The sequence below is a fragment of the Lipophrys pholis genome (genome assembly GCF_963383615.2).
Source record: "Lipophrys pholis genome assembly, chromosome: 2".
Lineage (NCBI taxonomy): Eukaryota > Metazoa > Chordata > Actinopteri > Blenniiformes > Blenniidae > Lipophrys > Lipophrys pholis.
Window position 1 is genome coordinate 18,874,390 of NC_137636.1, and position 15,797 is coordinate 18,890,186.

Below are 15,797 nucleotides of genomic sequence, written 5' to 3' on the forward strand. Positions count from 1 at the left end.
TACACTGGCTCATTTTTCATAACTGAACTTGTGACTTACAGGTGTGTGTGTGTGTACGGTCATCTCTCTGGTAGCTCTGCGATGGGCTTCCAACTTGTCTTGTGCATTACCTTATACACAGAATCCAATGGGTGGGATCCTTTGACACAGCTGGGACTTGACTGCAGCTTTCTCACAAACTTGATTAAAAAATAAGGACTACCAAAGATGAATGTGAGGATTGGAGACAAAAAAAAACCCAAAACAACTTAAACTAAATCTTAGAACTATGCCTACAAATTTAAATGACAGATGAAACACTTTTCCACTATAAAACTAATTTGTGGAGAGCCAAGATTTTTTGTGATGCTTGTGTGAGAAATACAAAAGAGCAGTAAGTATTTGTCAAGTCTGTTTTATTCACGAGGCCCACATGAAGCAAATCACCAGGAGAAAATCCCCATAACACAACTTATCACGTGCGCATAACAGTCAAACAGAGAAAACTCTGAGGTCTACATTTCTACTTTGTGGGTTAAATGTTTCACGGCCTTGGGAATGGCAAAAACCTTTTTTAGATTAAGAAAAGTTACATGTTTCATCCACTATACGGAGCAGCAGAGAGGATCTATTCAGTTTCACACAGCAACACATGCCGTTTTGGTACAAAAGCAACTGGATGCATTTTCCGACGAAGCTCTGAAGCAAACATTGGTGAGCACTGACCATCGGAATATTGAACTAAAGCTGTAAATGTTTGACATGAGATGTTTTAGTGTCAGCCCAGCTACGTACCGTCCTTGGACCTACAATGCAACAGCCTTTATAAAGAAAATTAAGTTTGGTCTCCCTACACTTCACTACATCCACAGTTTCCTTTTCCACTTTCTTTGCAATTACACGAATCACTGCAAGAACCATGAAAATGTTCTCATCTACAGCAGACAGCCCATATTTATGGAAATCTCAGGTGGTGTCCAAAATGAACTACATGACTGATTCAATTTTGATACAGCAAGATTATAAATCTAACTGAATTCATCAACCCGTCTTATTCAAGCCCAAATGTAATACAGTAAATTTTAATAAACCATTTTCAATTTGATTACAAACAAGTCATTTGTCATTAATCGTCGGTGTTAAGCAACAAGAGGTAAACCAAAGTGCCCATTGTAAATATTAATATGTTATTGGCAGATCATGCGCGCGCACACCATGTTTCCACAGATAAGTTATTTAGCTGCACCGTGTGTTTTACAGGCAGAATGTTAGTGACACATTCAGGGCAATGCAAGAGGTTGGGAAATTTCTGACGACACGAAAAGGATGAAAATCTCAACGTAACATCACTTGGATGTGGTCTTATACTGGCTCTTTTCTGAAGTTGGAAACTTCCCAGGTGTTATTCTGCATATTAATGAGCGCTCGCAAACACTTGGGAGTACGGCATCAGGGATGGTACAACCTTTATACCACAGAGAACTGGACGCCATGCTTGTTGAGGCGGTCGATCAATGTGGTTTTTGCAAAAGCTGCTCCTGGAGAGTAAACGCCTCCCCTGGAAAACATAAAAACATGAAAATCAAAATAATGCTTTATGTACAAGTTAAGATTTATCCAGTGACTTTCCAGGTATACTTGGGAATAGGACAACTCTACAGACTTTTGTTTTAGCTTTTATTGACTTTATGTGGTGTTAAATGTAGTATATTACTGGATCAATATTTGCCACAGGCCATGATGATCAAGTAAAGAATGTTTGATGGCCAACTAATTCTAACTCTTGTGTTTTTCCTCTATAAAAGCACATTGAAATGACTGTGTGGTATTTAACACTATAGAAATAAAATGGAATTAGTCAAATTGAACTACATGTAGAGCCCAAAAAAATAAGCTTTTATAATTTATAAACTGCAAGAATTATGTGGACAGTTGGCAAAAGGAACCGATGTGATAACTCACCTCTTGGGCAAAGCAGGGGTTTCATTGAGGATAGTCAGAGCAGACTGCACCATGGTGATGGGTGTGGCCACATATCCAGCCTCTGAAGAGCAACAGATACAAGAAAACACACATTAACCAAATAGAAACACGTCAGCATTAAATGGTAAATAGATTTCACTTTTATATCACTTTCCACCACGTAAGCAGTCCCAAAATTGCTTTACTAAGATGATTTCAGCAACTCCTTCTTAGTTAATAACACAGCTTGTGATTGTGCTCCATGTGGATATAAAAAGCCAACCACTTCTTATGTTTTCTGTGACGACAACTTTCCTTACAGGCTTTTGAGCACAGCGAATGAAGCCTTGTACAGAATTAGAATTTAGCAGTTATTTCTACACTTGAGTTTAAAACATTTTGAAGTTTTGTTGCAATAACTATTTTTTTTAACTGTATTATTTTTTTTTTTAAATTTTAGTCACTAAAAAGTGATGTGGTGTAGTGATGAGCACTCAGGCCCAACAGTGAGAATTTGTACATCATCTCTCTTAATGTGTATTCTCCAGGTACTCCAGTTTCTTCCCAGCCTCAATACAAGCATTTGAGACACTAGAATTGCCCATTGGTGTGAATGTGAGTGTTGTGATTCGATCACAACCGTTTTCATTTGTCCATCTCATGCGTTTCAGATCAACTTCCACTTACCTGGTCCCTGAACCAGTGTGCGGATCTTGGCGTTCGGTTTCCCCTTGGAGGGGTCTTGGTCCTCTGTGTAGCCCTCTCCATAAAAGGCAAACTGGAAGGATGAGGCCTCCATCTAAAACAGAAGTACACACAAACCAGACAACTCATTAGCATATCCTTCAGTAAGTATTGTTTACAGATGGCTGGCCTGTCCACACTATACCTGCTTTCTTGTTGGTCCTGCTTTTGAGAAAGCGCCAAAGGTGAAGAATTCGGGGTACTGAAGAGGAAGGTGCAAAAATCAGACATGTACAGGAAAAAAAAAAAAAAACAAAGAAAAGAAAACAGCAACACTACTTGTAAAGAATAATCAGTTGTAATCAGAGTTGAAGCGCAAAATGTATTACATAATATGTACTGTGGAGGTAGCTTTCAACGGTTTTCACTCTTGTCAGGTGAAGTTCTTGGTTTGAACCGGAGGTCAACCAAGGGAAATTTCTGTGTGCTGTTATGTTCCTGCTGTGTATTTACTCCAGTTGCCTCCCAAAAACATGCCTGTGAGGAGAACCGGTGACTCTAAATCGTCTCGCGGTTTGAGTGGGTGACGGTCTGTCTCTCTGTGTTTGTTCTGTGACCAGGCCACCTCTCCATGGTGCTACATGCCCCCCCCCCCACCCCTCCCACAAACCTTAAGTTGGATAAAGTGGTATGAAAGTTGGATGGCTGGGAAATGTCATTCTGCATGTTGGGTTTGTTTACCTTCATGAGCAGGTTACGTCCAAAACTGAACTTGACTAAGAGCCAGAACATCATGCCGGCAAATATCAACTTGATAATGCTCCCAAAACCTCCGACCCCGGCATAAGCACCATACTGGACCTGTGGTAGATAACAGAGAAATAGTTAGAGATAGTTAAAGAACAAAATTATTTAATGATCTGGAAATAAAGCATAATAAGTGACAAAAACTCAGCATTTATGTAAAAAAGCCAGAATACAAAAACTGTTTCTGCACGCTGTGATGCCCGTTTGTGTCATTGACAAGTCAACATGCCACCAAATACATGTTTCCTCCAGTAATAAAATGTTTTCAAACACATAAAGCTCCCTCTCACTTTTGAAACATTCAGAAAGGGGAAGTAAACGTAAAGACAATGTGAATGTAGAGGACACAGATTGTCTGTGCAGAAAAACAAAGAAACATAGAAAGATCCTGACCGGTGTGGATTGATATTCCTCTGCCAGGAAGCGCTGGCTTCTCTTCACAACAGAGGGATCAGATCCCATGAAGGGCACCGAGTACTGCTGGATCTCATTACTGAAGAACAACGCTCCCCTAGAAAAACCACAAACTATTAGACAGGGTATCAAGATACAGATCACATATTTCACTCACATGACCACATGGACTCCTTTTTATTTTTTTCCCCAAACAGTGAAATTTTACACCTTAAACATTCAAACTTTTGCAAAGTCAAAAGATTATATTCTAATAAAACCTATATTTATGTTTAGAAAGAAGTCAATGATTAAAGCCTACATATTGCCAGTATTTATTGTAATTATGAAAAAAAAATTAAAATAAAATAAAAAATATCAATCACCTATTTCAGGTACCAGGCACCCCAAAAATTTTTTTATAAAGTGCAATCTGACAACATGCAAAAAAAACATGTTCTGTTACTGGGGCAATTTTTGGTCATTTCTGTGAATAATTATCTAAATATATAACACAAGAAATTTATATTTTATACAACGTGAAGTTTTAAAATATTTAAAATCTGACAGTTGAATTAGATTTTTTTTCTGCCTACATATTTGCCGTCTTTATTTCCAACTCAAAGTAATCAATGCAATATTTATCCTATCACGGGCACTTATCGCAATAAAGAAATTGGAATTGGAGAAGAAACCCCTCTAAAGGTCTTAACTGTGTACCTGCGTCTCAGCTTTGAGCCTGCAGTGGGAAGAGGCTTGTGATTAAACTTCCTCCTCAGATTTTGGAGCTTCTGGCTGTCTGAAAATCCATAGACGGCTGACTGCCAAGTGCCGTCGTGGATACATCCACCCTGACAGAAAGAGTAAACAGATGCATACAATCATTAGAAACAGAGTATACCTCGCTGATCACAAGAGAAACTGAAAATGTATCAAATGCGGGAAGTAAAAAATGAGGAGGAAGAGGTGGGAGAGGAAAGTGCCAATAAGAACAACAAGAGCCAGTTTCTGGACTCCTGGGAGTGTCGTTACGTACTTCAGGTCCTGAACCGACAGTCAGGAAGCTCTCCACTGCAGTCAGTGTCCCTGTGAAGAAACATCCGCTGATAAATAAAGGCGAGAAGACAACCAAAACTTCACCTCTAAATCTGTGTCAATGTGAGCTTCAGTGTGAATTTCACTGCATTTATGTATGAGCGTTATGTGTAACGCTGTGTGCAAGGCAATACCTTTGAACTGGTCTCTGGTGTAGATGACTCCCATGTCTGCAGGGATGGAGTCAAACCCACAGCTCCCGATGATGTACACACCTTTTTCAGCTGCCTGGTCGCTGTAGTTGAACTGCATGCTCTCCAGAAACTGTTAATAGGCAGAACAAACACGTTTTTGAATAACTGTCTTCAGTCAAATGATTATCCTATATTTCATTTAGAGTTTCCACACTCTGAGTTTATATCAGTGTTGAGCCTGGAATCTTAGTGATTTGCTGGAATTAAAAATGCATCTGTCCTGATTAGAAAAATCTGATAGAGCAATTCTTAATACCACTGTTGTCAGATAAAGTTTTTTCCAAAAAAGCTAAATATGTTCTGAGAATATTTTAAATAACTTTAATGTTCTGATTTCTTTAGCACAACCATAACAAGGTGAACTACAACATCACAATTCAATCCAAAGGGAGGATAAACACACCTACATGGAGCACACAAACTGGACAATACTAAACATACCTGAGGCTCTCCAGAGATGTCGATGTAGTGGGCGCCATTTTCCACGCAGGCTTTGACAACTGGCTCGCCATAGAATCTGTACTACAGAGACACAAGGAGGCACACGACTCAATTCACATCTGCTGAAGCTTTTACTACTGTGACTTCCAGCCAGTTCCTAATGATTGACGGCTTTTGATTACTTTTCAGTTGCAGTCCTGTCATGCTGCGCAGACATACGACACGTTCTCAAAACCGCAAGATCAGTCACAAAGAAAGTGTGTGCAGCTCCACATTCCAAGTCTCAAGGCAATCCTTGAAAAACTGGTTCACTGTGCTCACAGGTTGTACTCTCAACTTTAACAGGTACATCAATCAAATATAAAGAACATTTGAGCTTGCTTTTTTAATTAATGCACATTGTGTGTTTTCTTTTGAAAACTTGTCGAGTTTATATTGGTTATTAAGTTTAATTTCATCTGGTTTTAAACACCAGTTTTACATTGCTTTTGTATTTATTGCAATTGATTTAAATTTTTGAAGATATTTTTACTTTTTCAACTTATCTTAATTATTCTTAGTACAAATTTTGAATTTTTTTTAAAATTTTATTCTCATGGTTTTTTTTTGCGGTTTTTCTGTCCACCATTTTTGTCAACTGTCTCTTTGTATCGTATTACATGAAAGGTGCTGTATGAATAAGTTTTTATTGTATGAAGTATGGCTTAGAATTACAATGCCCCCATGAATGAATGAATGAATAGCATTGTCATACATGGGGGCATGATGAAAATATAATTGCTTGTCATTCAAACGCCCTGGCCAATGGGGTTTTTCTGTAGGTAGTTTGCATTTTGTTTATGATTTTACAAATTTCCTGGGTACTTCCTCTTAGGATTGCCGTTCTGAGTGAGGACATGTAGCTGTTCCTGAAGTGGTCACTTCTCTAGGGTGCAGTTATTGCAACCATAATACGACTGAATCTAAATGCAGTTTGGGATTCTAATTTGCTGGACAAGATGGACTACAACAGGCACTCATTCTTCAGACATACAATACAAGGTGTGGTTTAGATATTACTTCCTCACACTAGCTAAAGCAGTTTTATTACATTTAAGCATTTTTATTAATTGACATCTGGAAAACAGAATGTTTGTGCACCTCAACTTGAACCAATGTGGTAAAATGCTGCTGTGAAGAATTTAATCTGAAACATAATCCTGAATGTTGCCACAGTGCTGGAAACTAACTCTCCATTCTGACCTCAACACAATGTAACTTATTGTATGCAAGTCAGTAGCCCTCATTGTGCAAATTCAGGCTTGTGTGTTCGAGAGGATCAGGAGAAATGCACAGGGAGAGAGAAACAGATAGAAGATCGAGATGAATTGATAAACTACAGTAATGCTGACATTACAGTTCTGCTAGAATTAAACAGGAAAGCCATCTACACCGCCAGGTCAAAAAACAAAAAAAAAAAAACACAAAACATGTCGATGACATCTTTTACTTACAGGCCCCACACAGCTGAGAACAATCACAGCCTGTTTGCACATGGCTGCCAGAGAGTCTGCTTCTTGTACATCTGCCACGATGATGTCCACCTCCGTCCTCAGCTCAGGCTTACCTGCACACAAATGGGCAAACACACAGACACACACAATTAGGTGTGCCATTTGATTCACACACTTTCCATCCAATTCTGTGACATTCATGAACATCCCAAACATAAGTGTATTTATTCATTATGTCAAAAATGTGTTTGATTTTATTAAAGTGCTATTCAATTCTATTAATGTCCAATAATCACATTTATTTTTATCATCTGCCATGTCACTCAACACAATTACACTCCTACATCAGCCACGATTACAATTATTGCCAGGCAAAGATGCAAAGCATGAATATTGTTTTGTTTTTAATCAACATTATATGAGCCCAAACATTAATTTTGCACTACAGATATTGAGGATGGATTAATTACACAGTACTGTTTACAGAGCCTGTGGGCTCAGCTTGAATTCAGATAATTTGCCAATTTTTCCTGAGAGATGAATACTACTTAAATGAGAACCAGTCAGTCAGATCACCTACACTGAACAGGTGAACATATCACATAATCTCATATTTAGTGTGAAAAATTGATACAGAGATGAAAGGATACCATATGTTAACATAGTGTTTTTCTCATGGAGATAATTTGTAATTGAAAATGTACAATGAATCACAGGATATCATTTCCACCACCACTACCATGTCCTATTGCCATCAGAAAATGTATAAATTTTAAATGATGGACCAACACAAACTAAACAGGACAGATGACATGTTTTGAATGACGTGTGGACTTTCTATGAGACCTTGCACAAATAATACAAGTCATAAGGTTTTAAATCCTCTGGCAGAAATAGAAACCATCGACATGCAGTCTTCTAAGTTCAATCATCATGCCCTATCTGAACAGGGACTGTACAGACAGCTGGTATGTTCCATCAGCTGTTGCACACTCCCTGATGAGAGAAGACAACGGGAGGGGAAAACAGAATAACTCAGTAATCCTCTGGAAAATTGCGTGACTTTCATGAGCCGGTTGCAATCAAAGTTTCCATGTTTCAAGTGTTGTAAATTACTCTGGTAAAACTTGTCTGGTATTTTGTGTTGAGGTGATCAAACACAGTTTACATAGTGGCAGCACTATGAACAAAATTACTACATATACGTAAGAAATATAACTTGGGCTGATGCAAGTGAACATAAAATATGGAATATTATAGTAATTGTGTTTTATTTTCTTCCCACAAGTGTTGATTCTTTCAAATTAAACTGAACGTAGAACTCGGGTCTTAGAATAGTCTGTGTGCATATATATATATATATATATATATATTGTTTTGGGGAGAATTTTATTATTATTAATTTTTTTATTCAGTACAAGAGAAAAGTTAGACATGGAATAAATTCACAAGTGCAGCTGTATTATTGTTGTTTATTTCATTTTGTGACACCAATACCAACAACAATTACACTGAAAAACAGAATACCATAATTGAAGGTTTAACTTTTTTACTGATTTCACTGACCAAATGTAGGCATGAGACCATAAATAAATCCAACATAGTGTTTGATAACAAAACGATTCTCAATTTGATAGGATCCAGGTAGATGTAGTTCATTAAATAAATCCTAATCAACTTTGGTTGCACCATCTCGTGTACTTTGGAGTTCAACGTTATCGGTCAAAGTCTTGTCATCTTGGACAGATTTCTCAAGAAGAGTCAAAGTTAAGCAATCTCTCTTTGTCAGTGGAGTAATACAAAGTTGTCTTTGTGCTCGTGATAAAAATTCAGCAGCTGACTGTTTGAAGGCTCTTTCCAATGAGTAGAATTGTGAAATGCATTAATTGTTTCAGCAATACTTAAAGAAAACACTGTTCAGATACATACTGAGGACTCCTGCGGCCTGCTCCAGAACTTTTTCCAGCTTCTGCTTGCTCCTGCCTGCAATGGCCCACTTCAAGTTGCCCCCCGGACCCTCGGACACGGTCCGGGCCAACTCCTCCACAACGAACTGCCCCGTGAAGCCGGAGGCTCCGAAGATGACCAGGTGGTAGGGTCTGCTGGAGGAGGTCTGGACAGACGCCATAGTGTCAGACTGTAGAAGCTCCGTGGTCTCCTGTCACCTCTCACCGAGACAGACTGACAGCACGGAGCTCACTGCGGCGCTTTTCACTGCATCCACTTCCCTAGCCTCACAATGCTAATATTTATTGTTATTTTAATTACCCAGACATTACCAGACGTCTTGAATTAAATTTACAGATTGCAAAAAAATGAAATGTTCGTAAATATAAGTGACTCGTCTCAACTTGTGCGGACGGTGCTTCTTTCACACAGTTTTTGTTGTTTATACATGCTAGCTATGATTTAACTATGACACTTCCTCTACACTGTGATTGGTCCTCATTGGTCGCCTGTCTATGACGACATCAGTCAGCAGCAGCACAGTTGAAAACATGGTGCGGAGGGTCAGCTGGATGCTCAATGTCACTGACATTTAAGGGGACAACGGACAAGCTTCAGGCAGCAGGACTATCCCAATGTCGTCATATTTAACATTATTATATATTGTGCTTTGAGGTATGTATACGATTTTCCGGGAAATAATCGTGTCGCACGTTTTAGGGTTGAGGGACGTTAGCACACGGTTAGCTGATCGGCTAACTACTTGGCTGTTATGGTGGTCCTGCAGCCACACTCACTTGAGTGAAATCCTGCAAACCCTGTACGCCTGTTAGACATGTTTAGTCTTAAAATATGTGAACTTTCACGATGATCGATGTAGTGGAAGTGTTGCGATAATGTATGTAACATTAATGTCACCTCCCACCTACCCACGTGCTAACAGAACAGGCTGTTCTGTCCCGCTTCAGAAAACCTAGTCAATCCAGCCGCCGCTGTGTTTACCTGTGCTCAAACGGATATCGAAATAAAAGTGACGTTCCAGTGATAAGAGCTCACCTTCATTAAGTCAGTTAATAAAACACAAATAAATACGACTACTAAAATTAAAACATAAATTAAAATTAATTATTGTGTCATTAATATAAACCAATAATAATGAAATATTACTAAAACCCACTGCCTGCAGATGCAAAAAAACCCAACACATTTTCAGGCAGTAATGTAATAATGTTCTGATAATAATAATATAAACATCTGCCCATTCTGATCACTTTTTATTTTGATATGCCACATCATATTGGGCATATCTAACCCTAACCCTGAGGTAGTCTACTATCAGTCTGACATTTTGGGTTTATGATAACACGGAATTTCCTTTTCATATCAGTCTAAAATTAGAGGGAAATAATTCTTTATATGCTTTTTCAAAGGGGTAATATTTTGGAATGTCACATTCTGAACTGTCCAAAAACAATGCATGTGAGGACAATTGGTGATGCTAAATTGCACTACAGAGCAGTGGCTGGCTTGACTGTTTTCCAAGGTGGGGGCTGACAAATTTGATGACTTTCAGACGTCAGTAGTACGTTATGTTTGCTTCACATTTTAACATCAAAGTGAGGTGTCATGAGGGATCGTGTGTAAACACGAGCCTGTTTGTGAATGCAATGCATTTTGAAATCATTTATGAGGTGTCTGTTATTGAAATACACGATTTTGTTCACTGCTGTTTTTATGTTCTGTGTTTTCCTCCAGAGTTTGACCTCTCAAGGAGGGCCCAGAATCTCCCTCCATTCTCCTCATCTTGTGTTAGTACATCCACTGGTCCACCATGTCGACTCAGATTTGTAGAGCAATGGAGCTCATTCTGCGCTCTGGTTGCTGTCAGACGATCAGAAGTCGGTCTTGTTTGCGTAAGGCAGTGCTGGCTCCTGCCTGTGGGCTTTGTGTTCCTGGGGTTACTGTTTTTCACAGACGGGCCTACAGCATGGACTCGCTCTCCATGGGTCCTGGTCGGCCCTCGCTGGGTTCAAACACCCAGCAGCCCCGTACAGAAAGAACTTCCCCCTCATCTGCATCCACTCACAGAAACCTGTCTGCTGTAGCTGTACAGGTAGGAAGCTTTTCTTTTGTTTACATTCTGATCCTCAACTTATTGAAACTATATTGATCCCAGACACTATGTTAATTACAGCTCTACTACAATATAGAAGTACTGACATGCATGAGCTGCATGCTTTCACACAGTCAGGGTTTAGGAATATTTCTTAACACCTTTGCGCAGCTCCTCCTAACTCATTACTGTTCGCTATCAGACTGGTTGAGAAACCTCACCCAATGCTTTATAACTAGCGTTGGGTCGCAAATATGATAAAAATCACATCTTGTCCAGCGAAGTCCCTTCATTGCAAAGCTGTTGAATCAAGTTGATTTCTTTTATCTTCTGTTTTTGTGTTTGTTATTTTGCTCTGTACTTACTGTCTCCTGTTGTAGATGTGCTACTTAATAGCAAAAGTTTATGTAATGGTAAAATCATAGGTGCCTGTAGAAATGTTGATAGTGGGTTTGAATATGTCACAAGATTTTTTTTTTTAAAAACCTCTGTATTGCGTTTCTATAGGGCCAACGTCGTCTTCTGTGCCAAAATGATTTCCTGGACCCCGGAGAGATAGAGGAGCACATACGTCGTGCTCAGACGTGTAAAGCAATGCGACACTTTATAGTTTCCTCAGGCTTGGCTGATGTAGTAACACAGCATCTCGGGCCTGATCTACATGATGCTAAAACTGTCATCTTTGACTGTAACCCAGGTACATATTTATTCCTTGGGATGTTTTCAGTCAATGTTTGCATTGCTTTATCAATATAAATAGGCGTAGTGCTGAAGTTTCTAATGAACAACCTGTCTGTTTGGTTGCTGTTGTCTTTTTCAGGTCCCGGAGTGTTGACAAAATCATTGCTGAATGCTGGGGCTCAGAGAGTTGTGGCTCTTGAAGGTGATAAGGCCTTCCTTCATGATCTACAGGTAAGCAAAACATCTCAAAGCAATGGATTACTTTGTTTTTATTGCAACAAAGAAGTTGTCAATCTCTTCATCCTAGCTATAAAATTGTCATAAGTTATGTTACCAACTGCAACATGTCCTTGATGGAGAATGTGAAATATTAAGTTACTTTTATTTCCTCTTGTAGGAGCTGGAAGGCCTTGTTGATGGTCAACTAGAAGTTGTGCACTGCAACTATTTTAAATTAGATCCCATTGGCAGTGGAAGCCTGAAACCTCCAGTCATGTTTAGCGACAAACTGTTCACTGACCTGGGAATATCAGAAGCGAGTTGGACTGATGGTGAGAAAAAGGAAAAGCAGAAATTTAAACACAACATCGAACTCAACACATTGCCCCATATACACGTGCACACAAAGAAAGGATTATTTGAATTTTAGTTGAGCCATTTTGTTTTGCCAAAACTGAATTGATGCTGTGTATTATTATTATTGTGTGTTTTAATAATGTCTGCTTGTGTTTATCTTTGTAGATGTTCCCGTGAAAGTGGTGGGAATCCTTCCCCAGCGTAATGAGCGGAGCACGCTACTGAAGATGGTTTATGCTTTGCTAGAGCGTTTGTCTGTCTACAGATATGGAAGAGTAGAACTGAACCTCTTCATAAGTGAGAAGGAGTACCTGGTAAATTAACCCCTTGTTACTTTTGAAAAGGCCCCTTTCAATCTATCAATCATGTCGAGTAACTGAAATGAACTTCATGAAGAGGGACTATAAGCCCAATCATGAGCCCCTCATTGCTAGCAGATGCTTTGCAACTGGGAGAAAATCTAAACGATGCAGAACAGTGGCCCTATAGTGCCAGAATTGGTGGCTGTTTATTAAGCAAGTTGTTTCTGACTTTATGTTTTTTGTACTTGTTAGTGCTCTGCCTTAAAAGCTCAACCACAAGCTGGTATTATTGTCTGTTGGCTCATGAATTTCTAATCTGGGTCTGGTCTAAAATACTAAACACAATTATTCTTTTGTCAGAAACTGGTGGCTCGTCCTGGTGATATGACGAACTACCGAGCTTTCTGTGTCCTCTGGCAGATGGCCTGTGATATTAAACTCCTGCATAAGGTACAGAATGCAGGAGCAGAGACGGAAACATGTTGCAGTATTAAAATTTTTTATGCTGATGTTATATGCAGCCTTCTACATAAATTTCAGAAATTAAGGGGTTCTACATTGAAATCTCTTAAAGTCAATGTCCTATTCTACTTTTCTGCAGGCGCCTTGGGAATCCTTTGCGACTTCAAGACAGAGCGTGCCCAGCTACAAGGGCAGGGTAAGGAGAAGGCCAGGCTTAAACACATTCATAAGAATTTGAACAGTCACATTGCCTAATTCATATTTTTTATTTTGTTCTCTCTTCAGTTGCCAAATGATCACCTGTGCCTGGTACGCCTGCGTCCACGGGCTGATCTGTTCTCTACAGGCCTCACTCCCTCCAATGCTTCAACACTGATGATGATGGTGAAACAGTGTTTGGCAAAGAGGAAGGTCAAGCTCATCGATAGGCTGAAGTACGTAGTGCACACATTTAAAGATGCTGTCAAACGGGCCAATTCATTCCACACAAACTGATCAGTGTAGTACGATAGACATAGCATGCTTCGTAATGTTATAAGGTGTGATCTTCTGATCATATTTCTCCTGTGTTTTTCTTTTTAGTCTTTGGTCTCCTGATAGTGGGAGTAAGCTGCTGTCACAGATGGGCATGTCGGAGGACATACTGACGGGTCACGTCTATCCGGAGGAGTACCGACAACTGTTCCAACTGATGGACAAGAGCCAGGAGTTCACACAGAGCTGGCTTTATGAGGAGGCCCTGGAGAACACACAGAGGGAGGGTTGGGGTTGAAAGGTCAATTGTATAGAGTTACACTCTGCTTGACAAGATGCATATAAACAAATGTATAATACACATATGGTGTAATATGACAGGCAATTGCAATGAAACAAAGAAATGAATTCCTACATGGTCTGTATATTATTAATGAAGTTATAATAAATCATTTTGTTAAACTAATTTCTCAGTTTGTCACAAACTTTGGGTCTTTTTTTGTTTTTGGGACTGTGGGGGAAACCAGAGTACCCTGAGGAAGCCCACACACACACAGGGAGAACATGCAAATTCCACACAGAAAGGCCCTGCGTTTGAACCTACAACCTTCTTGCTGTCAGGCGAGTGTACTAACCACTGCGCCACCATGCAATCCTGGGCAAATCACCAGTCCATCACAGGGCAACGACGGAGCAACAAATAACACACATTTGCAATTTAGTGCTACCTGCAAGGTTCCATTGCATGTTTTTGGGACCGTAGGAGGAAATTGGAGAACCCCTGTGGACAGGGAGAACATGCAAACTACGACTGGAAGTGTACTGGACTTCAGTTACTGATGCCAGTATGGTTCACCTTGGAGATTACATTGTGTGATAAGATGTACAGAAGATAAAGTCATGAGTAACTTTCTTAAACATCTGAAACGGAGCAGTGGTGCAGAAACAGGTTTTTCATTGTATCTTTTGCAAGTTTTGTATATTTTTGCGTATCAATTCTAAGCGGATAAGCTCTTTGTCGTGTCTGCTGTTCAACTTTACACATGTCTGATTTCTTGCAGAGTGGGGGTATGACATTGTCTCATTGCCTGGCTTCACTAAACATGAGTAAATGTAGCAATAAAACAAGGAAATACAAAACATGACATGAATTGAGTTGCTAAGTAGATTTGCTGCTTTCTCTTTGTGAGGAGATCCTGATTTAATAAGCCTAAGGTTTAGGTCTTTTTTTGCTAGATGTATGTAAACTGATGTAAACTTCTGGGTTTGATGACACCATGCCAGTTTTTGAACAAAGCGTACAGCGGTACCGTCATAGGTCAAGAAGAATTCAAGAATAGCTGTCGAGCCAGCATACAGGGAAGATAAGAAAACACAAAGTGTCCCCCAAGACTTACTTTTTCTATCAACTTCATAGTGATTTGTGCATCTTTTTTGCTAATTTCTATTCACTTTGATAACTTTTATCACTCTGTGATTATAGTATGTAGGTTAGGGTTGAAGGTGCTGTATCACTTTGTGGTCATTTCATGCTGCCAAATCCTACACTTAACTCTTAAAAGTCCTAATCTCAAGTGACACTTTTTTTCTTCTGATCATGTAATAAGAGGACAAGACAAAGAATTCTGCACGGACATTTTCATCAGTATCTGTTGCATCGTGCCGAAATAACTCCGCACAACATCTCAAACTTAAGTTCTGCCTTTACTTTTCTTCATAAACAATGTACAAGCATGGCACAAGCACATGTTTACAACGTATTACCAGCCTAGTATTCAGTATACCACAGTATGAAACAGCCAAGAACAAGTACCATGCCATCTGACTTTTCATAGAGAACCTCAATACAGGTTAGTATCAAATTTAATTGATGGATTGGTGACCTATCCGGGGTTACTCTTCCTTCACTGGGATCGACTCTACTAATCCACCCTGAAAATATGAACGAGCTCCTCTTCCTACACTGTCTGTCACAAAAACAATACATTAGAAATGCCCTAATGGAGCCCCAGACTTGTCAGTGAGAAGTATGAGAATAAACGAGACCATAATTATGTTAGCCCCAGACATGAACTTTGAATTATGCCTGTGAATAAAGATTTTGTTGTCTCAAATTAGTATTGAGTATAAAAACCTATTTAGGTCATCCATGTGCTAGATTTTACCAGAGTGGGATATTTCGAAGTATTTTGAC

The 15,797-nt window shown here is 39.3% G+C and overlaps 2 protein-coding genes across 2 annotated transcripts; one reads left to right on the forward strand and one right to left on the reverse strand.

Annotated features, from left to right (window-relative positions):
- Positions 1-378: 378 nt before the first annotated feature.
- On the reverse strand, positions 379-9,465 carry LOC308126928 (saccharopine dehydrogenase-like oxidoreductase). The gene is made up of 12 exons (XM_080491625.1): positions 8,978-9,465; positions 7,049-7,161; positions 5,556-5,636; positions 5,055-5,184; positions 4,862-4,911; positions 4,546-4,676; positions 3,826-3,943; positions 3,367-3,486; positions 2,831-2,887; positions 2,629-2,740; positions 1,942-2,023; positions 379-1,537 (listed from the first exon to the last, which is right to left on the reverse strand). Exons 1-12 carry the CDS (start codon positions 9,174-9,176, stop codon positions 1,447-1,449), a joined length of 1,284 nt encoding a protein of 427 aa, XP_080347751.1. The 5' UTR covers positions 9,177-9,465; the 3' UTR covers positions 379-1,446.
- Positions 9,466-9,502: 37 nt separating this feature from the next.
- Positions 9,503-14,721, forward strand: tfb2m (transcription factor B2, mitochondrial). The gene is made up of 10 exons (XM_080458625.1): positions 9,503-9,670; positions 10,751-11,108; positions 11,616-11,805; positions 11,929-12,020; positions 12,187-12,340; positions 12,531-12,679; positions 13,028-13,117; positions 13,269-13,325; positions 13,415-13,563; positions 13,712-14,721. The coding sequence occupies exons 2-10, from the start codon at positions 10,827-10,829 to the stop codon at positions 13,899-13,901; spliced, it is 1,353 nt and encodes a 450-aa protein (XP_080314751.1). The 5' UTR covers positions 9,503-9,670; positions 10,751-10,826; the 3' UTR covers positions 13,902-14,721.
- The last annotated feature ends 1,076 nt before the right edge of the window (positions 14,722-15,797 follow it).

Bases quoted from the DNA above. Each gene is read 5' to 3' on its own strand.
- LOC308126928 (XM_080491625.1), bottom strand. From the start codon at position 9,176: ATGGCGTCTGTCCAGACCTCCTCCAGCAGACCCTACCACCTGGTCATC. The intron at 5,185-5,555 runs GTATGTTTAGTA...GCCTATTAACAG, and splicing joins ACATCTCTGGAGAGCCTCAG to TTTCTGGAGAGCATGCAGTT. The intron at 3,487-3,825 runs GTCAGGATCTTT...TATCTACCACAG, and splicing joins AGGAATATCAATCCACACCG to GTCCAGTATGGTGCTTATGC.
- tfb2m (XM_080458625.1), top strand. From the start codon at position 10,827: ATGTCGACTCAGATTTGTAGAGCAATGGAGCTCATTCTGCGCTCTGGT. The intron at 11,109-11,615 runs GTAGGAAGCTTT...GCGTTTCTATAG, and splicing joins TGTCTGCTGTAGCTGTACAG to GGCCAACGTCGTCTTCTGTG. The intron at 13,118-13,268 runs GTACAGAATGCA...ACTTTTCTGCAG, and splicing joins ATATTAAACTCCTGCATAAG to GCGCCTTGGGAATCCTTTGC.